At 46.6% G+C, this 22,448-nt stretch overlaps 1 protein-coding gene across 3 annotated transcripts in view; it reads right to left on the bottom strand.

The window, feature by feature from the left end:
- The window catches only part of agap3 (ArfGAP with GTPase domain, ankyrin repeat and PH domain 3), a 115,983-nt gene that overhangs the window by 23,795 nt on the left and 69,740 nt on the right, over nt 1-22,448 (bottom strand). For all 3 annotated transcript variants that reach the window (XM_076021577.1, XM_076021578.1, XM_076021576.1), the window contains exons 10-13: nt 19,109-19,213; nt 15,818-15,989; nt 10,145-10,294; nt 3,078-3,233 (exon numbers count right to left, since the gene is read on the bottom strand). In XM_076021577.1, coding sequence (XP_075877692.1) covers nt 3,078-3,233; nt 10,145-10,294; nt 15,818-15,989; nt 19,109-19,213 — 583 coding nt within the window. The remainder of the gene's footprint in view (nt 1-3,077; nt 3,234-10,144; nt 10,295-15,817; nt 15,990-19,108; nt 19,214-22,448) is intronic.

Here is a 22,448-nt window from a genome sequence, read left to right as displayed (position 1 = left end):
CTGCTCCTTCTCTTCCTCGCCCCTGCTCCTCCTCCTCCTCCTCCTCCTCCTCCCTCCACCCCCCCCCCCCACCTCAATTCCTTCAACAAGAGAGACAACTTGCATCTTAGACTCGGCTGAATCCAATATTTGGCCGCTACGTCTGTATTCCAGTGCGTTCAGCAGAACAGACAAGGTGATGCTAATAGGAAAGCTTGCAGAGAGCCGTGAGAGAGGTGGAAAACAGTGTGCGGCACACAGAGCCTGTTAGACTACTCTATGAATTACACCACAGGAACTTCAGCAGGAACCGGACTCCAGTTATCAGCCACATTAGGCCTGATGTTTAATGGCAACAATCACTGTCTGCAATGAAACACTAGGGAGGACTTGTCAGGACAGACCCCCATCTTCTCCTTTTTCTGGTCCTTTGGGCCGCTCCCCTTTGAAGTGGCCACAGCCAATCATCTGCTTCCATCAAACTCTTCACTCTGCATCTTTTTCATCTTCATCTTTTCTAGGCCTCCTGCTCGCCAGTTCCAACCTCAGCATCCTTCTACCCATATATTATCCTTATCCTATGTCATCCTATGTGTTATATGGACTCAAATTATGCAAAGTTGACTTAATTAAGTTTCTCTTTCAACAATCTGGCCTGTCAATGAACTGCTCAGAGACAAGAAAAATCCTCCTTTTGTTTGCTCGCCCTTTCAGAAAATGTGTCCTTAAACAGAACATAGTTCAGGATTGGCTTTTTGTGATGTCACCAAGGGCACTCATACCTCTCCTCTCTCAGATTGGAGACAACAAACCCAGCCAGGTGATTCTTCTACCCTCCAACATGGCCTCCTGGCTGCCTCGATTTGTCAACTTCCAAACGTGTGTAAGGCAAAACCAGCATTCCCCTAGAAGACCGTGAACAGAGGGCTAAATATGCAGCGTTTTGGAGAACCAGAGAGTTCTTTGGATAATTCACTGTGCAGGGCTGCTTGTGAAGTCCACGATTGGAAAATGAATAGCAAGAAAATTGGTGCAATTGTAGACCTTCAACAAAGTAATGGACAGTTTAAAGCTTTGCAGGTCTTCTGGCAAATGAAAATGTAAACATGTGTCTATGATGTCTATAAAACAATGTCACATGAGATGAATCCTCACCGATGTGCCGATTGGACCAGATTAGTCTAACAGCCAAACAAAACCAAAAAACAAACCACACACACACACACACACACACACACACAAACACAGGAGCACTTATCTGCGAGCTCCATGATGATGTTCTCTCCAAACAACAATGTGGTCAACAGACCCATTCAGCCTCTTAAAGAGAAGCTGTCAGAGACCATGATAAAAAAGTATAATGATTATAAATGCTTAGCCCCATTTAGGAGGCGTCAATGCCATTGTTGTAGCCATCCAGCGTATCAATCTTGTTGATTGATCATCCCACTCCGGTGACATCAGTTTTATGGCCTCTGAAAATGCGTCCCAGTGTTTTCACAATGCCATCCAATTAGGGAGCTCCATTCATCACTGGGCCGGAGAATCATTATTAATTGGGTGGAGAGCCGACTGACACTCCCCTGCTGAGGAGGGCCACGGATTCTGGAGATCGGGCCATTCAAACTGCGGCAGAAGAGATGGGAGGAGGTGGTGGTGATGGTGGTGGTGGTGGGGATGTTGGGGGGAGTTCAGGGTTGCAATGTGCAGGGGACTGTGTAGAAATTAAAGGACTTACACACCTTAATGTAAACGTGCAGCATGGCCTTCTGTAGTGCATTTTTATTTGAAGTGCCAAAAAAATACCAAGGGCCAGATCCACGAAGTCATTGCATGGCTTTTACACCAGAAAATCCGTGCAAATAGCACCGAAAACACTTCGTCCTAACCACAGAGCGGTTGTACAAGTGAAAAACGGCGGAAAATGCGTCGAGGTGCAGGTAGCAGCAGGGCTGCACCAGACTCATTTGAATATATTGAGATTAGTGCCTTTGCGCGAAATGACACCCCCTTCTATGCAAATATGCCTCATTCTAAACAGCGCCGGATCCACAAAGAGTTTGTGCTCACATCCGCACGTGCTTTGACAGATGTAAGCAGCGCACAGCCAACACCGGGCACATGCATGTGCCTGGTGTTGGCTGTGCGTGTTTCTGTGAGTGAGGGGCGAACATGTTATACTTCCCCTTTAAGAGGACGACAGAGACGCCGGAGAGGTGTGTGTACTGTGCGCGGAGGTGTTTGTAGAGATGTGTGCAACTGTCTCTTTCTTGGTGTGAGTTCGGGAGAAAACCAATGTGCGCGTTATTTGACAAAAACAAAAATAAAGTATTCCATCAGACATTCAACTTCTGGTGATTGAGGTGTGCATGTTAAAATATCTGTCGATCTATGGCACGGTCACGTTACTAGAGCCCAATTTGTGCTTCTGACTCCTCAGGTGCCGCATTTCTGGGCGTTTTTGCACCTGCATATCATTAGCGCAAAAACTTTTTGTGTTTACGACGCAGAGGTGGCGGAGATTACGGCCGCAAAGTCACCGCAAAAGACAAAATAAGATGTATTTCATCCTATAAATATAAGAGGATAAAGAAGAATGAAAGAGAAGTGATAAAACAAAGGGAAATGTTTGTATTTTCCAAGATAAAGACATTTTGAAGTTCAACTAAAAGAGATGCAGACATCTCTGGGTTAACTGAGAGCCTTTGGGACAAATTGGCAAATACTTCCCTCTCTTTCGTTCCAAGTAACAAAAGTGGATCACAAATTTAGCCGAGGTTCACGAGGGACCAAGAAGTGGGAGATATAATAGGTAGCTTGATGATGAAGAGCTATAGAAGAAACTTTTAGGGATCAATTTTGGCAAACAGACAGAGAGTTAATGTGAGGTGGCTTAAACCGCAGGGACTTTTATTACACTTGTTAATCCTGGTTAATAGTTTGGCAGCTGAGTTGCCGGGAGGGCAAAGCCATTTCTAAGCTGGTCAGCTTGAGGAAACTCAGGTGGCAGGATTCTACAGTACAGTGTTTATATCAGTGTCTTGTGTGTGTGTGTGTGTGTGTGTGTGAGAGAGTGAGTGTGTGTGTTCGTGCCATACCTTCATTGCCTGCAGACAGGCCGTCTGGCTTTGTGATGCCCGTGCTCTTTTTCCGCCTGTGTTTCTTGCGGTTAGCGTGCGGCGATGGTGGCGGCTCCAGTTTCGGACTGGTGGCGCTGCCTGGGGTGGAGCCAGCCGGATCACTCATTCCATTGGCTGAAAGAGCACAACACAGCAAGTTGAGTTTTTTTAGTTGTCTAATTTATGTTCTGTAACCATGCAGGCAAGTTTAGATGTGCAGCTTCATACTTAACGGGCATTTAACCAAATTTTTTCTTTAGTGCCATTAAAACACACTCATGTAGACAGGGCTTCACAAAAAAACATTTATATGAAGTTTTGAGTTCAAATTGAAGTTTTTCTGAGCCCACAAAAATACGACCAACTATGTATTTTAAGTGTATGCTAATTATTTTACCACAGAGTAACCACCTTATTGTAAATGCCATATTTTAATTTGATACCAATAAGTTTACTCACCGCTACTGAAACACATTAATCAATACTACACACAATAAAGTTTTTTAGTTTTATCATTAATAAGGAAGACGATTCAGAATGTCACACTTTTCTTAGTATTTAGTTATTCCATTAGCTATACAGGAAACACACAAAGTCAACCTAACACGACCTGTACAGCGTGTGGGGTTGGTCTGAATGACTCATTTGCCGCTGATGACAAGAGATGAACAATACGAAGCGAATGACAAGTGACTTCTAGGACTCGTCTGAAAGTCCCGCGCGGCGGAGGCAGACTTTTCACACTCCGGCGGCGGAAAACGTCTGCGGGTGCATGAAAACAGAGTGCGCGGCTGCGGCTGGAGGTGCAGTGAGGGACAGGTGCGGGGCTATCAGTGGACAAATGGTTCCCCAGGTTGGCCCCGGGCGAAGCCTTCCAGATGACTGAGAGTGACGGGGGGCGCTGAGAGCCGGCTTTCTTTCTTGTAAGTGATTTTATAAATGTGATATTAAGCTGCGCTACCGTTGGGCAAAGGGAGGGGGGGTGGGAGGGAGGAGGGGTTGAGGGGGTGTTGTCAGCTCGCCATCTCTCTGATTTCCTGACATTTGACATCACTTTCCCCTCTCTCCCCCTCCGGATGCCATTATGAATCTGGGAGCAGGGGCCCGGGGCCTGAGGGTGGAGGGGGGGCTCCATAGATGGGCCCCATATTGCTCTCCTCTTACCACCCTGTGTGGCGCTGGCAGCCTCCTCCATTGTCTCCCATCAAAAGCTCATTGTAGTGTGGCAAACCCCATTCATTTCCCCGGCGCACCGTCCCAGCCCCAGGGGTGGCGTGCAGGAGGGACACGGCCACTCTGGGATTATTGCTGTTGTCGTTGCCGCGCTGCACATGCTATAATGTGCGGCGCAGTGCCATTAGCCAGTGTACAACATTAGGCCTAATTCGGTCATTACCTTTAGGGAGATCGGAGGGAGGGGCGGGAGGGGGCGGTGCTGTCTCGGAGGAGCGAGATGGGCTCAGCGGGGGGCTAAAGGATTGCCGACGTGCCGACGGGGTGAGTGGGGCTGCTGGAGTGTGGGCGAAAAAATAACACCTGGAAGACGAGGCGGTAAAGTCTGCGAGGCCGGTCGGCAAACGAGAGCGTCGGCGCTGTCAAAGTGGGCTTCACACACACACACACACACACACACACACACACACACACACACACACACACACACACACACACACACACACACACACACACACACGCGAGCACCGAGCGAGATGCTGCTGACCGTTCTCAGCTGCGTGTCATTTCAGCGCGCCAATCCTCCGATCCCCCCACCACCCCCCCCGCCGTTCATTGTGGGGCGGCGTTGATAAGTAGAGCAGCGGCGCTGGCGCGGCGACGGCAGACATCGTGCTCTTTGAACGGCGGCACGCAGCCACACATGTAGCGGCCCGGGAGCCGGCGCGTCTGTTTCAATTTCCCTGCTCCCCTTACAACAGCCCCCCTGAGATGAGTCATTAGCTGGCTCAGACAGCTGGGGGCACGGGGGTCCTACATGTGCCTCCCCCCCCACCCCCACCCGTCTCCGCGTCTGTCCTGCCGGCGCGCCTCCGTATGGCACTGCGCTGAGGCTCCAGATCCGTCCGACCTGCCTCTGCCGCGACAGCCGGCATTTGTTTAATGTCGCTTGGGGTTAAAGGGGAAGGTCCGACCCCTCGGGGGGCGGGGGGCCCGAACCGTGTCATAAACACCTCTAATTATCAATCTTTGCCCCTAATGTTGTGGAAAATGACCCGACACGACACCTGAAACAGATGCGGGGGGTGAAATGTATCCTTCTGTCTCCACCAATCAGGCCCTGATGGGCCCGACACGGTGGTGTAGGGAGCGGAGAATACGGAGAGGAGCACCTGGAACCTGATGGGTTCCTTTACTGATTGAGCTTATTTCTTAAGTGGAGAAATCCAAAGTGAGATTGGACCGATTTTGCTCTCGGCCACGGCGTCATTAGCCGGCTGTTAGCGAAGGGAGGGGGCCATCAGAACCAGGCTGGGCCATGAAAAGTCCCTGGGATCTGGAGCCCCACTCAGCCCCGATCACCTGGGCAGCAGAGTGGGTAGCAGGCTAACCTGTGATTACGCCGCATTGTACTCCCACCGTGCATATGACAATTTACACATTCTTCAGGATAAAGACTGCGGGCGAGACAAAAGGGAGGGTGGGGGGAGGGGTGGGGGGGGCTGAAGGTTTCAGTGCCGTGCTAAAAATGAATGAAAATGAAAACGAGGGGGGTGGGGGGTGCGATGAAGAAGGGAGGCAGAGGTGGGGTGGGGTGGGGGGGTTCATTGTTATTCAAGAGGCTCCGGGTGAGGAGCACCATGATTCCGCCAGGCCCCCTTGACATGGCAGCCCTGCCTGTCCTCAATCAAAGCCAACGGCTGCAATTAATGGCAAAAATTAGAAACAATCACCGCCTCCCCCTTATTATCCTCAATTAGAGCGTGCTAATCAAGGCCTGATCGCGCTCCGCTGCTCTCTCCAAACTAAATGTCAAACTTCATTACGGCCCAGCATAGAAATCAAACGCCCCGCACGCTATCACCCTCGCATCGGGAGGCCAAGGTGTAAATTGCGGCAAGGCTGGAAAAAAAAAAAGGACTAACCGCGCATTAACTACCTGCGTAATGACATGCAAACCTGGGGAAGAAAAGCCACTTCATGGGGAGGAAATTGCAGAACAGCGCTTAATTTCTTGAAAGGTGAAAAATGGCTGGATCTACAGCGTAAGCCAGAGTGGACAAACCACTGGGGAATTATGGATTTCTACAATTACTTTGGAATTAAATGGTAAAAAAAACAAAAAAAAACACAAGTAACATAAATGTTCGTTCACTGATAAAATTGAATTAAAATGTAAAAAAACCCAAAAGAAAACAAAACAATTAAAAACGTGTCAAGATTAAAAAATAATGTGCAATTGCTTTACAATTCTAATTTGGGCAAACAAAAATCCGTCATATTTTTGTATTTCCTTTCAATAATTTGCAAAGTTGCTCTAAAACGTGCAAGTTTGTGGAGAGAAATGCATCACCGGCATCGAGTCGGTGTTTGCTCTAAGCAACACAAAAATACACACACAGCAAAAAAAAGTTGAACTGAGAACCATCAATTATGTCATGATTTTAAAAAAGAGAATTTATCAATAGTACATGATCGTCCGCACAGAACTAAAGCAGCGCCTGTACTCATCTCTGCCTGCAGGAACGCAACTCTCCCCACACTTTGGCCGCGAGTGAAGTTATCGTGACAGCGGGCCCCATCGCAGTGCTCATAAAACCGCTTGAGCCGTGTGTCTTTAATTCAGGCTCAAAGATTGCTGCGCACCGAGGGGAGCGGGATCCAAATAAGTATCCGCCACATTAAGAATGGATGTCTTTATGAATGCAAGCGATAGAAAAATAGGGCCTGGGATTTAATCAAAAAAAGCCCCGCGCTCAATATTCAAGAGACGCTAGGACGTCTGCTTCTGCCTTCTGCTCAATGGGTTTACAAATGAGGACGCTCTTTAAATAATATGGAAATGGTTACCTGGCTAAGACGCATTCATTCGCCGGCGAATCATCAATCTGCTGTTTTGTTGCATCTCGGAGTCGCATTTTATGTTAACCCGCCACAACCTTCACCAAGGATAATGAGCGATTGGGCTTAGTTCAAGTCAATTCCCAAGGCAAAGCAGGAGCGCCCTTCCACGTGGAACACCCTCCTCAGATTAGTGGAGGCACATCGGGACGGTGGGGAAGAAGGACATCTCTCAATCAACGTCGTGTTTTTTGATGGGCCGTTGACCTGTTGGTTTTTTTTTTTAGTTTATACAGACATATTCTGTTTTTTAATTTAGTTTCTTAAAGGTCTTGCGCTATACCCACTTTCCACTTTTCTTTGAATCCAATGGAGCGCTTCACCTTCAATGAAAAAAAAAACTGCTACAGAATAGAACAAACTTAGTCCCTTGTTTGAAAATCTGTGCTTTGTTGTAGCTTCCAAAGTGTTGAGGACCAAAGAGGTGAGATTTTGGCGTCCTCAAAACAACCTCGCTAGGGCGTTGTCACTAGTCTGATGTCACAGAGGGCATGACATCACAAAAGGCTGATTTTTAGGACAAAGTTATATAGTTAGAGTTAATAAACAGCAAGAGACACATACTCCTGTAAAAAAAAAAAAAATGTATTATCTGTTTTTGTTCTCTTTCCCCCACACAATACCCCCCCCCCCCCCAACACTCATTTCCCCTTCCTACTTTCTTCTCACCCCCCTATCCATCCCTCCCTCAGTTCGGTCATGGCCAGAATGTCACCTTTCCACAAGAATATAATAAAACCACTCAAGAGGAAGCTCCTGAAACAACCCGTGTGGCTCACACTCTCAAGATCTACCTCTGAGAATAAAATCTGTCAGCCATCATATTCAGAGACACTTCTGCTTGTCATTATGGCCAGACAGGACAAGGAAAAAAAAAAAAACACCTCAGCAAGTGAACTGTGAGTGCCATTTGTGACATCAGAAAGGGCTGATTTGTTGGCGTACACTTTCTAAAAATAAGTGCAGTAAGCAAATAATGTGGATGATGGACTTTAGACAAATTTTCCAGAAGTTCACAGAAAGAGACACATTACTGTTAAAATAAATAATAAATAATACGACTAAAAAATAATAGTCAGTCTTAAATAATTTGAGGCCTTTGAAATCCGAGAAGCGGTGATGAAAAGACGTACGGGAGAGATTCTAATGGCAGCAGAGGAGAAAGCTTCTCCACTTGGAGAGCCTCAGACTGTCTGCACTGACTTCCCGCCGATTAAGAAGACATATTCATCATTTGACGCAACATTTCTACTGTTATTTTCAGCTCATTTGCCTCATTCAAGCTCATTTGTGGTTACCTTAAGAGTAGCATGAAAATAATTGAAGAAAATACAATAATGGAGTAAATTGTGGATCTGATTTAGTTGAAGACCGGATGCTGCTTAATGAGCTATGCTAATATTGAGGACTTTTCAGTTAACTAAACATGAAAATAGGAAAATCCCAGCGCCGCATTCTTCCTTTCTTTCTTTCTTTCTTTCTTTTTTTAAACTCCCCTCACACAATGTTTGGGGAAACTCCTGTTTGCCCTCTGCAGTCCATTCGCCAAACGTGCAATCACAAACATCCAGTGTGGAGCTCTTTCTCTCCCACAATCATATTATAATACAGATGCAAACACACTCCAAGAGGAAAAAAAACCCTCATAGACAAAAGAATATTTGGGGGGGGGGAGTGCACACACATGCACACACACACACACACACACACACACGCACGCTCATTTATTTGAGGACCCCACGAATCTAAGTAATTCTGCTTTGGGCGTGCTGCTGATGGGAGGCAGGGGTAGGGGGTGATGGAAGCGCCTGCGTCCAGGCAGAATTGATCGTTTGGCAGCTCCAAATGAGAGGCAGGCTTGTCTGCGGAACCACGAGGGCCGTGCAGTTGGACTCCAGCAGCGCTCGTAAAGTGCGCTCTTTAAACTGCCGGGGCCCCTGGGAGCCCGTGGGGAGGGGGGGGAGCCGCCGCCGCGCTAATGAGAACTACCAGAGTGCAAACATGCATGGAAATGACTGTTATTCTGTTGATGTGCATTTAAGTGCTTTTTTACTGCCAACCACAAAGAGAGGGAAATAACTGGTGATGAATGGTCCCGGCAAAAAGCATTCATTTTCCTCTTCGCAGGGAAAAGGGAGGAAAACAGACAAGGTGGGGGCAAATCAGGGAGGGGCAAGATGGGGACAGGGTGGGTGGGTGCGATGGAAGGTAAAGTCGGGATGGGGGTGTAGGGAGTAGGACGAGTTGTAGGAGGAGTCGCGCCGATGGCAACAAGTTAACCGTCGCTGTTGATGATTCTGCACGACGGCATCTCAGTGCCTGGAAGATCACACTGACTGGACACCCATCGCCTGATGGTGACCATCGGTCTCACGTGCGGGGAGAAGATCCACCACACAATGGATTCAAATACAAAAGTGTATGGTTTTCATTAAAAAATAATCAACCTTTTTTTTTAATTGGTTTTCCTTTGTTTGGCCTACATAGGGTGTTAAATCTTTTATGCTGACTTAACTGACTGATCTTCTAATTAAGTTTAGAGTTTCAAGTATTATCAAAGGTGATGACATCAATCAAACAGGTCTGTTTCACTGATCATCAGCTACACTCTAACATTGCAGATGTTGTACTTGTTGGGCCATTTTACAAAGACAATTGTGTAAAAATTGATTGATTGGCCAATGATTACGCTTGCTTTACTCGTCCACTTACAGGGAGGAAGTTCTACCATGCCTACAGTGGCCCAGGATGTGGACCCAGCTTGGAGGTTTTGTGTTTCACCCCAACATGACAGGACTGACTTGAATGCTGTTTTCCGTGTGATTTCTGACCAATAGATGTTGCTAAATGTAGCGCAATGGACCTTTAAATCCCTTCGTCTGTCTCATTTCGCTCCTCCTTCAGGCAGAGCGCCGTGCCGTACAACCGCACAAACGTCGCGGATTTGGCCCTGAAAAGTTAGCGAGCCTTACGTGCTCCGCTGCTCGTGCTGGTGTTGATGGCTTCATTCCACTGGTCGGCGCTGGATACCGAGAAGGAGCGCTGGTGCATGCCGTCTTTGCTGCCACCAAACACCGAGGCGCCCGTCTGCAGGGATGTGCTGCTGTTGGAGTGGGAGGCACCTGCACAATGAGGGACAAACGCGAGAGAAAAGTCAAGATTTCTTCTTCCGTTGCGCAGCCACTGTTTGATGAGGATTAGCAGGCAGGAAGTGACGGGGGGGGGGGGGAGTTTTTTAGATTTTCTTTAGGTGCTGCAGTCGCCACCATATTTTTGTACATCACCGCTTCAAACAACTCTCGCTCTCTCTCTCACACACACACACACACACACACACACACACACACACACACACACACACACACACCCCGCTTCCTCCGCCTCTGCCTCTAATTAGCCCTTAATTAACAAGATACACTCTGAACGCTAATTATCTTGCCTCATCCCTCTGACTGCCACATCGATCTCCACTGGCGTCAGCAGGCGTTCTCTCCCCAACTTCCAATCAGGCGACCCGCGGATGCCTGGCTGTCTTTACTAATTCATGGCTTAGGCTGCGCCATGTGGGGTCCTTCCCTCCTGTTCGCCAGCAGTCGCTGCTGCTCGTCCTACCTTCTTTAACAGTCTCATCAATTCTCTCGCAGTCATGTGACGCTTCACACGCCCGAGCCTTTAACTGAGGCCCAGAAGACAGAGGAATGAGGAGATGCGGAGGATTTTCTTTACTTTTTTTTTTTTTTTTTTTTTAGAATTTTCCAAAAATGTATTAATTATCTGTACATTTGAGATGTGACAGAGATTTGTGACAAATTCGTCATCATTTGGCAATTAAATATGCATTTTGGTAAAAAAAAAAAAACAACAACAAATTGTTAGATTTTTAAGTGATGCAAAAATCTGAGACTGCACAGCTACATCTCAAACACATAAACCTGCTGGGAAAAAAAACGCTCTGGTATCAAAAGGTTAACACTTTTAGATATTGTGTTTTGCAACACGTGCTCTGTTTGTCCCACAACGCCGCTCCAACTCGCAGGTATTACACATCAAGGCCTTTTATTCAATAATAACAGGAGAATATCGGTTTTTGATTGAGGTGACAATAACAGGAAATATAGAGTGTCGGGTCGTCTGTAAAGTAAACTAAGCGGCACGGGTGCTTGTTAGGATAATATGTCCTACTCATTATCTAGAGTAATAAGTGTATCAAATTCACATAATCATGTCTAATTAGTATCAGTAATTATCTTGTTGGGACCAGGAATATTAATCTTGGGGTCCCAGAGGGGAGGGAGCAGGATCGCAGCGAGAACGGGAGAGAGAGCGAGGGAATCACGCTGAGGAGCGCTGACTAAATTAGCATGCTGAAATCAGAGTGGGAGGGGGGGGGGGGGGGGGAGAGAAAGGAGGGAGGCGGAGGAGTCGGGCTGCTGGAATGAAAATGGGAAACTTTATTTTTTTTTCCTCCTGAAAACATGATGAATGGAGACATGAGAAAAGCTCATTATGTTCATGATGATGAGAAAAAAAATGCTTTTGGTTGTTTTAAAGGAATAACTTCCAAGAGAAGGAACATTTGCAAATATGATTGTTTACAAGGGAGGAAGAAGCCACGATTCCTCGTAGAATAAAATGAAAAATTGTTTTTTTTTTTATTTTCACTTCTTTGTGAGCAACTTTCCCTCTTGGACGCCTTAAAACCGGACGTAAAAAAAAACACACAAAAAAAAACAATATAAAATTGGTTGTTCACCACAAGCCAACTAGAATTGATATTTAAAATTCAACAATCACCTCTAATTGTCAAATTGGATGCTAATGATTGATGAATTATACATGGCTGTATCCATTAGCCCCCAGAGACCACTCCTGCATAAAGGGGAAGATAATGTAATTACAGTGGAGAAATAATCAGCTCGTGGCATTAAAGGAGCGGCGGCGCCGCGGCTCCAGCCAGGCCTGACTGCAGCGTCGCAGCGCCGCAGCGCCGCAGCCACGACCACCAGCCACGGGAGGAGTCCGTCCGCAAGATTCCCTCTGACGGGTGGCGCTAACTTTTGTCAGCAGGTGTCAGACGGAAACAAATGACACGTTTGACACATGGACGTGACTCTAGAGCGGTTTGGCCCTGGCTGGCAACGGCTGAACGTCGATATCATCAAATGCCGTTAGAGACATCGAGAAAGAATCGCACAATTTACTGTGCTTTTCTGAAGATGACAACCACAGTTCGAAATCAAGCAGCTGCATTTTTCTACTTGCTCTCATTTCTATTGCATGATGACACACCTACATGGTACCGGCAAACACACAATTCTCACTCTGAAAAACCACAAGATAATGATGGAAGTGTATTTCGCCCTGCTAGATAACAAAGTACACAAGCACCGAGTGCACAATTACATTTTTCTAGTACTACTCTTTAGTACTACTTCTTCTAGTAAAGTATTAGACTAACACAAGCAGTCCAGTCGTTGTTGTTTTTTTTTTTTATATATATATAACTCTTCTTCAGCTAATAAGTAATTATTTTCATGATGGTGCTATTTTCTTTATGCTAGCTTTCATACTCTGTGTTGCTTCTTTTCTCTAAATAAATCAACTGCAACAGGAAACTGACTTGAAAAAAATCCTGGAGACAAGAAAGCAGAGACGGCTCTTCTCCTGACAATTTGCAGCACGGACGCATTTTTAGAACGTGTCCCTATTTGTATTTCAACAAAATCCAAGAGTGTAAAGTCCACGTGCGAAAAAATGTGCCCGACAGCTGCATGGTCCTGCGCGCAAAGAGACAGACTAAAGTTACAGGGAGCGTTGTGCAGGCTATCCGGGGCCGGGCTGTTAAGTGGAGGCGATGGATTAGCAGGGAGCAGCGCTGCCTCGCTCCTCATTTCTCTTTAGGCCGGGCCGTCAGCGAGTTGATGAGCCGTGACGAGGCCTGACCCCTCGGTGGAGTTGTTGCCATTATGTACAAGTAGTGGGATAATGAAGCATTCATGGTAATGTGGGCCGGGCGGCGCATCATCTGCGGCTGTGTGTAATCTACAAACATCATCGTGACCAACGCCTAGACACCCCACCCCCCTCCCCCTGCCCCACACCACCTCTCCCCCCTCTCCCTCCCCGACACGTTCCCCGCTGCTTCCTGCCGACGAGTCGCTCAGACAGCCAGACTCACACATTCATCCAATATTGTCTGTCTGAAACACAAAGTTGTCAAGTTTCGACACTTGTTGATTACAGTGCTGCCTGTGTTTATGACTTTAAACAGTTAAGGAGTACTTTAGTATTGTTGGTAAAATTTAAAGGCCCACAGTGGAACATTAAAGAGCATCTCTTAGCATCAAATGGAGAGGAAATGAACGCGTGTCACTTTAGTTGGACAAAATCACGATAAAAACAAGACCGTTGTGGATTCTTTTGTTAATAATGAACAATACTATATTTTAAAAGCAGGTGCACTTGCAAACATATCTGCAGACATGTCAACATCTGGTAGCCACTAGTCAAGAATGTGGATGGGCTCAGGTTTGGTGATTTCACTCTGACATTACAGCAGGGACAGGAAAGAGGTGAGATCAGGTGGGACATCAGAAAACAGGAAGAACCATTAGCATTGGTTACCATTAGCATTTTTTCTATCAGTAAATGCTACCAAATCACCAATGGTTCAATACTATTTTGTTGAAGAGAACAAAGATGTATATCAATAGTAACTCTGGCATAAGCAGGGTGGATGGTTACAGCCAACCCAATTAGCAGGACTGAAAGTGACATTTTGATATATTTTTACAAATAGATAATGAGTATAGAACCTTGGTTATACGTAGCTGAGAAAGAACACAACAACTAGAAATGACCAGTATTGTCAGATTCACTGAGACAGACGTTAAAACGCAGTTTCCTGTCCACCTGAGGCCGGTGGGGAGAGTTTGGAGGTAAAAGTCAGCGCAATCAGCAGTAGTGGGTCAGCCTCAAGTGAGAACTGCAGATGAATGATGATGGAACGGGGGAAGAGAACTTCTCCTCGATCCCTGCCTCCTCCTGGTGCATCGCTCTCTACCCCCCGTACAGAATTTTATTCAAAGTGACTGGGCCCATTAATAGCTTGCACCATGTATCTGTCGCCGGTGACACGGCGGGGATGCGTGTTAACGGGGAGGATCATATTTAAAACGGTTCCGCACGGAGCTTCCAGCCAAGGAATTAAAGGCCGGCCGAGGAGCGGGCGCACGCGTTCTCTCATTTACTCTTTGTCTTCTGGGCCTCTCCTCTTCATCTTGCCATTCACTCCGCCCCTCCCTCTCTCCGCCGCTATCCCTCTTCTCCCAGTGATTATAAAGGTCTTTAGATCTAAGGAACGGATGAATTACCAAAGGCACAGACAAGGCTTGTGATTTGGACGCTGTGAATGAAAAATTACCCCTTTGTTCCCCTCATCAATTGCATGTCTAATGAAATCAAAATCCCGATCACATAATCAGAAGAGGGCCCTCCACCGAGAGAGAGACCTGATGTGATTTGTAACCTTTCTTTTCCTAAGTGGAGATTAAGGCAAATCTCCCTGGCATTGTTCGCTGATGCGCGAGGGGGGATGGCAACCGCAAATCTGAGGAATCTGCCGTCGGGTTTCCGGGAAATGAGACAACATGCGAGGGACAGCGTGCGTGTGTGTGTGGCAAGTGGCCGCTTTCGTTCAAGGTCAACGGCTTGTGGGAACATGGTCCGTCCACCTTCCTCCACTCTGTAAACACCATCATCTCTCCACCTTTGACTGATTAACCCATTCAGCAGTGGCAGAACCTTGGGCGAGTTGAACAGCGGCTGACCTGGCTCCCTGCGGACAGGTCAGGGCTCCACAGGAACCTACTCTGCTCCTTTCACAGCCAGTGCTGAGTGTTTTCCGCTGATTGTTATTAATTACCCTCAATTGAAAGCCCTAAATCAAAGCACTAGCTTCCCCTCTGTCTGTCCGCTAGACTCTCTGCAGACTCCGGTGAAAGAACTTTCGACGGGTTTAACAGAAAGTCTGGAGACCTACATAGAACTAAACCAACCCCGACACACAAAGCTGCACACACACACACACACTCACAGGGAAGAGAGGAAAATACCAAGCGGGGCCAGTGTCATCCGTACAAAGAGCAGAAACAGTGATGTTGTCTGCCATTTTCCTGAAACACGTGAGCGATGCTTAAAAATGACTAAGTCCCTATTTAGTAATTTAGAGAATTAATAGACACCTCATAGACACTCATTAAGTCCTCATTGTCTATACTGCCATGAAGCTCATTTGCATGAATGAACCATACAGAAAATAGATAATTAACCTGTTGGGACACATTTTTGTGATTAATCACAAATACAGGCAGCAGGAAATTATAATGGTAATGGAAGAAGAACTGTGTCAAATTGTGATAGTTTTTTTTGGGTGGGGGTGGGGGGTGGGGGTGATATATCATATTTGACTGTTTGTCAAATATGTGTGACTATGACACGTATACACAAAATATATAAAATTGCAAAACAACAAAAATCAAAAGTATGAAAATTGTGTGAAGCAGACGTTCAAACAAAAAGGAGCTTATATTTGCACAGCTGCCTCCACTGAAGCCACTTGCAGTTTAAGGAACACCAAATCCTACCTGTGCTTCCGATTCCCAGCTGCAGGTTGCTGCGGTCCTTGGTCAGCCCGTTGGTTTTGGGACTAGCGGTAGGGGCCACGGTGGCCACCGCTCTGGGAGGTCGCTTCCCAGGAATCTTGACCGTGGTCCTCAGCAAATCGATCTCCTTGCCGTGCACATTCTGCATGTAGTCCTGCGAGAAGATAAAGGCTTAGGGGTTTGTCTGTGTGAAGCACTCCGCAATTGTTACAATGGTGATGTCACAGAGTATCAGCAGGAGGCTGTAAACACAGGGCTAAATATACTGTTGCTTGGAGAAAAGAAATCTCAGGGTTTTGGGTAACAATTAAGCTGTGCAAGTCCAGGTTGAAAAATAAAAAGCTGTGTACATATATATATATATATACACGTATATATACTCTCTACATGTACATGTGTATATATGATAAATATATACACTGTATGCACTGTATGTGTGCGTGTAAGTAACTGGGGACATCAAACACGCAATCAATTCCATTTCAATCATCTCCATGACTTCGCAGAAGTAGAACCATCTGGCGACCTTTAGACAATACATTACTGTAACAACATTTTGTTATGGCCGTGGTCTGGACACCTCTCACCAGTGTCCAGATGTTTCCACACACGACCCTGGAGTCAGGGAGCTCCAGATTATACACGGTAGACCAACAAGAATCCCGGAATTATGGAAGAAAAACAAATTAAAAGGCCATTTGGTTTCCATCTCCATTAGTCACAACTCATCCCCGACCCCTCACTCAGGGTGTGTCAGTGGAAAAACGATCGTAAAGCTGTTATACATCACCTGTGCCCACGCTGTCGCTCCAAACAGGGAGAAGGCAGGCTTAATGAACGCACACACTCTCATTCTCTTTCAATTTGGCCACTTCTGATTCGCTTCCGGGCGACTGCGGCCCAAATGTGGGAAGCTGAGGTGAAAATCATTGGGCTCAGCAGAAAAAGACCCTGATAGAGGCGGCCCTGGCCTTCCGCTGTCCCCCCACTGGCTCCTCTGCTTTATTACCGTGTCATAAAGCACTCATTTCTTTCCCAAGCCTCCTCGCTAATTACCCAGTGAGCGCTCTCATTTCATTTTATTGCTGGAATTAACAGCCAGATCGAAGCGTGCAAAGCTATTAAGATGTGTGATTAAGCCACATTCAATTAGTTTCTACAAACAATTTAATTGATGTAGCAGATAGAATTAACAGAAGGTGATTGTGTGGATGGCTTGGCTGACTGCGAAATTAAAGGTTCCCGTCTTCCACTCTCTCACCCCCTCCACCTCCCCACTCCCTCCACCACCCCCACCTCCGCCACCCCCTCCTCCCCCCGTCCTCCACCGGCTTACTTTTTCTCTGCTCGGCTGCTCGGAATGAGCCGGAGTTGTTACGCCGCTAATGTAACTGTCTCCCTTGCTTCACCTCTCCCTGTAAGTCAACAGATTCATAGATTCATAGATTGCCCTGATGACCCGTAATAGCTGCAATGATCAAGAGGCAGACCCGCTCAGTCAATTACCTACGCCGCCGTAGCACGGGGCACCCGCTACCGCTAATAACCGCCTGTAAATTAAATCACTAACACCGTGTCAGCGCGAGGAGGGCGCGCGCATGGTTCGCCTCTAACTGCTAAGGCTTGTGTTCCGGGGAGGGGGGGGGGGGGACTCCTCAAAACCAAATACGTCGCTAACAGCCCTAATGTTTCCGTCGACATCAGAGATGAACGCCATAGAAGGGAGGAACTGAAGGGATTTTTTTTTATTCAGGGGGAGATGGGCGTTTGCTGACAGAGGCGCCCGGCTCAGGCAGCAGAGTGTTTAAGAGGTATTAGCGGCCCAGCGGGATCCTGACAAAGACGGATGTGGGAGGCCGCTCAGGCTCCGCCGCCATGTAGCGAGGACCATTATAAATACAAGGCAGCGCCCAGTCGGGCCGTGGCCGACGCAGCCACGTCTCCATTAGCCCGGGCACCGCAGGGAGGCGGCGTGCAGACACGGCCGTGAGGGCGCACACTTCTTTTAAAGGGCTAGCTCGCATCTCAGAACTGAATTATTCCCGCTCACGTGACTTTGGTGGTGTTTTCTCAGTAACTGTTATGGGGTTTGTGACAGAATTTCAGCCAGTGGTGTGAGACTGTGGTCAGGTACTCCACTATATGAAATAAATGAAATGACAAGACAATAACACTTCCCAAAACACCCATTCCTAATATAGCAATTCCAAAATGCCCTTTCCAAAGAAAAGATAACAAAAAAGATAATAAAGTAGGAGTTTGGACAACCAAAAGGGTGCAATGCAAGAAAACAAACAATCAAGACTAAAGAAAAATGTAACACACACTGATTGTGTGACGCGCCAGGCAGTCCAATTTATTGAGACGACTGAGTGACCACGTGGTTAGCCAAAATATTATCTGCAACCAACCCTAATAGATTCACTGCCTCTCTAGTTTTCAAACACTGGTTTGTTTTCTCTTACCTCAGACACTCAAGATTCAAGAAAACAAACTGGGACTATAAACTGCAGTCTTCTCAACAGGAGCTGCATGCGAACAAGTTGGTTTACATGCGAGTGGAAGTTGGCCGCAGCAGAATGCATGAACGCACTGGCAGCCTGGAGGCAACAGAGGATGTTTGGGCTGATAACATGGTGTTTCGAGTCAAACTGGACTGCCCCGTCCTCCAGACACTTGGGTGATGCCACATTTTCAGTGGACAGGGTGAGGAGGAGGGAGAGGAGGGGAAGGAGGAGGAGGCTGGGGGGGGAGGCTGAGGAGGAGGCTGAGGAGGAGGCTGGGGGGGAGGCTGAGGAGGCTGAGGAGGAGGCTGAGGGGGAGGAGGCTGAGGAGGAGGAGGCTGAGGAGGAGAAGGGGGAGGAGGCTGAGGAGGAGAAGGGGGAGGGGGCTGAGGAGGTATTTTTTCATTTAGTTGTTATTTTTTCATTATGTTGGGGTACTTGGCCACAGGAGGCCAAGAAAATAGAAAATATCCCCACTGGAGTGTGTGGCAGACTTTCCCTTTAACATCAACCTCTCAAGACAACAATGCACTGCAATGTGCGGCAGTGCATCTCCCTAAGAATCTTGAGCCTGTTGTTTGTAATCCATTTCACAGATGCGGCAGAAACATCAGGAGCCAACAAAAAAAAAAAAAAAAAATGAAAATGAAAGAAAGAAAAGAAGAAAAGTCCAAACTTCCAGCAGGAAGTGTGAGCACAAGTGTAACAAACACAAAGCCGATTACACGAGACACTGGAAAGTGTGGAAAGGGGAGGCTGGGAGACTTACGTGTAAACTGGGATGGTAAGTAAGGACGCCATTATCGCACAGTGTGACATATTTCTTTTTCCACTCCTTGTTGAGGGATTTGCCACTTCGCTTCAGCAGGATTCCCTGTAAGAGACGAGGCATCACAGTGAGCGGCCGCTCTATCGCCGAGCAGCATGGCGGATGAGAGGAGCCATTATGGATCTTAAATACCATAAAAACGGCACATTATTGCTATTACACACTTTTTTTTTACGGGGTTGTTGTGTTGGGCGGGGGAGTGTTTCTCTTTTGAAGCAAGTTGCGAAGAAAACAAACATTAGCAACAATTATAAAACAGTGTGGAATTGATTGAACGTTTACAAAACCTAAAACACAAGGGCGTGTAATTAAAATCCACTTTCAAATGATTTAGCGGCACTTTGTTGTTGTTTTTGTTGTCGATTTTTTTCCTCATTTTTCGCCGGGGCCATGTGAACCTCCAAACTTCGACCACTCAGAGAAGAAAAAAAAAAAGGGGGTGGGGGCGGGTCAATCCAATTTGCCAGACCTCCTCCCTGCATTCATACACATTACATGCTGAACTCTGGAAGACCTCTCAATCCTGGGATTAGGGAGTGTGATCTCCCCTCTTCAAAGACCACTTAGCTCTTATTCTATTCTACTTTATCTTCCGGGGCCTTTTAGGGCCTCAGATGGTTTCCTTATCTGCCGAGTAAATCCACTGGTAAACAATGCAGTTCCTCTGCTGGAGGTGACCAAACGCCGCAGAGTGGTGAGGGCCAGGAGGCTCTGCAGGGTTAAAAAGTGAGGAGGGGCCCGCTTAATTAGGGGATTAGGCGGTGGCAATGTTTTTGCTTTTACAGCCAGTGCTTGTGTGTGAGTTTGCTAGCCGGGCCCATCCTGCAGGCTTTAATCCTTATTAACACATCAGGCAGCGCTGACCTTCCGCGACCTGGGCACCAGGCTGTTTGCCGACAATCAGCCTAATCCCAAGCCTCACTCATTTTAGGGGGGGACAGGGTTCGAGGTATCAGACTGTCGGCCCATTGCTGAGATATGAGTTTTTAACTTTCTGATATCACAACAATACACTTTTCTCCAAAAGAGTTTCATCTACAACGAGACATAACAGGCCCAAGCAACAGGTTTATTGTCATTATTTTGTTTCAATTATTATTATTCTTGCTATTGTTATTGCTATTACTTATTGCTTCAAAAGGTTCATAACAGTTTAAATCTATTGCGATATTAATATTTTCTACTTCATATATTGAGTCAAAAAAACAAACAATGCCTGCTTTTTACACTGAAACACCTGACATATTTTGCTCTATTCTACCTTTTAAAAAATTAGGAAGTTTCTAATATTGACATGCCGCGACCCTGAGTGCAGGAGGAAGTGGGTATAGAAAATGAAATGGATGGATGGTTGGATGTATATTTTCATTCCTGAGGGTATTGTTTAATGTAAAGCCATGTCACCAAAAACTGCAACAAACTCGCGGAATGTCAGCTGCAGTTTTCCCATCCATCGTTTAGCTAGCAGCACTTAATTTTTTTAAATAAAAAAAACAAAACATACATTATCTTTTGATCGATGGCTCGCCGACTGCCCAGACTCCTCTCTATTCCGCCAATAAAGGGAATGTAAACACATTTTAAATGGCTCTCTAATCATACAGAGTAAATGACCCGCTCACGGGGCCTCTGGCGACTTTTTAATACATGTTTTACAAGCAAATGTGCCGCTCATCTCTCGGCCTTAGCCGAGCATAGATAAATCTATATGTGCAATCAGGATGGCCCCTCGCGTGTATTATTAGATCTGTGCGGCGGATCGATAAACATATTAGCGGCGACGCTGTCACAGCAGCCTTTTCACGGACGAGGACAAATTTTTCCACGGCTTCATTTGGACGGTTGTGAAGGCGCGCGTCGCCTTCACTGAGCGCCGTCTGAGACAATTAAGCGTAATTGCTCCACGTCTCGCCGCACCAGATTCCTTTATGCCATGGTGTGACGTCACAAGTGCGCGAGTGAGGCCTTCGCAGTGGCGCACGACTGAGCGCGACATAAGGGGACAGGCAGGCGGTCACTCCACACTATTGTGTCACACGCAGGCAGAGCCAGATAGCGTCTGTCCACTTCCTTTGTCAGACGAGCGGCAGGAAAGCTGCGTCCTGCCACGGCGGCTGAGTGATGGGCCGGCCCATTGTGACAGGCGGGCCCAGGTTTGGCTAGGGGGAGAGAGACGGGGGGAGTTGATGATGGGCCAAGAATGCACTCGCTAGCCGCTGCATTGTTATCCTAGCTCATGGTTTTAATAGGCGGGAGGGGGAGAAGCTGGTGGTGGTGGTGGAGTGGGGGGGAGGGGGTGGGAGGGGGTTCTGTAATTTGACCTGATGCGGTGGGGAAGCGGAGGGGAGTGGTAATTAAGCACACATTGACACCTTTGATCCCCCTTGATGGTGCATTTGACTACACTGAAGATCAGCTAGACCCCCCCCCCTCCCCTTTCCCACCCCCACCGTGCCTCCTTTCACATTTGTATAACAACCCCCGTCTCCCTACACTTTCAAAAAAAAGAAAGAAAAAAGTCCTTTGTAGCTAAGGAGAGGGGTGGCTTATCTTGTCAAAAGTTGCCAGGATCCTGGTGGGAAACCTACAGTTGGAGGTGCTAGCGAACAGTAATGGATGGTGCTTTGAATGCTGGCTTGTTGGCGGCGCAGGCAGGCCTGACCTCCCGCTCACCTGCACTCACCAGTAGTGCCAGCGTCTGACCCACAAATAGCGCTAATTATGAATTTATTGTTTTTAAAAAAGTCAATGCTGGCAATACATTATTTGAGTCTGAGTGCTGATAAATAGCATTAATGAGTGTGGGAGAGAAATGTGGAGAAATGTTGCATTGGGAGATTAAAAAATGTGGGTAAATTAAACATCAGTTAATAGTGATTGATAAATGGGATATTTATGTAATCCCTCTCACTGGTTCTCTGGCCTGCCTATGTCCTTATTGTCTTCTTTCAGAACTAGAAAACATTGATTAAAATTATTATAAAAACATGTTTTATCAATTATGGGTAAAAGCATAAAAATAATATTTCTATCTTTTAAAATGTCATTTAATCACAAGCGACTGCAAGTAATGTGTCCGGTGTTTCAGTATTTTTCACAAGCTGGTCTTTAAGATTGAATGTATTTTTGATGTTCGGCGCTGTGGTGATGTGATGATGCCTTACAGTGAAGCGTAGAAGAACAGTTTAAGGAAAAAGAAACTCAAGAAAGACATAATGCATTTAAATTGTAAATGCTTCGATGCAATTTAGGAATTTACGGCAACAATTCTCATCATTAT

Source organism: Nelusetta ayraudi, unplaced genomic scaffold (assembly GCF_046127955.1).
Source record: "Nelusetta ayraudi isolate G7.1 ecotype Tasmania unplaced genomic scaffold, CSIRO-AGI_Nayr_v1 ptg000011l, whole genome shotgun sequence".
Taxonomy (NCBI): domain Eukaryota; kingdom Metazoa; phylum Chordata; class Actinopteri; order Tetraodontiformes; family Monacanthidae; genus Nelusetta; species Nelusetta ayraudi.
Note: the sequence above shows the minus strand (reverse complement) of the source record. Positions and strands in the feature narration are given on the sequence as shown.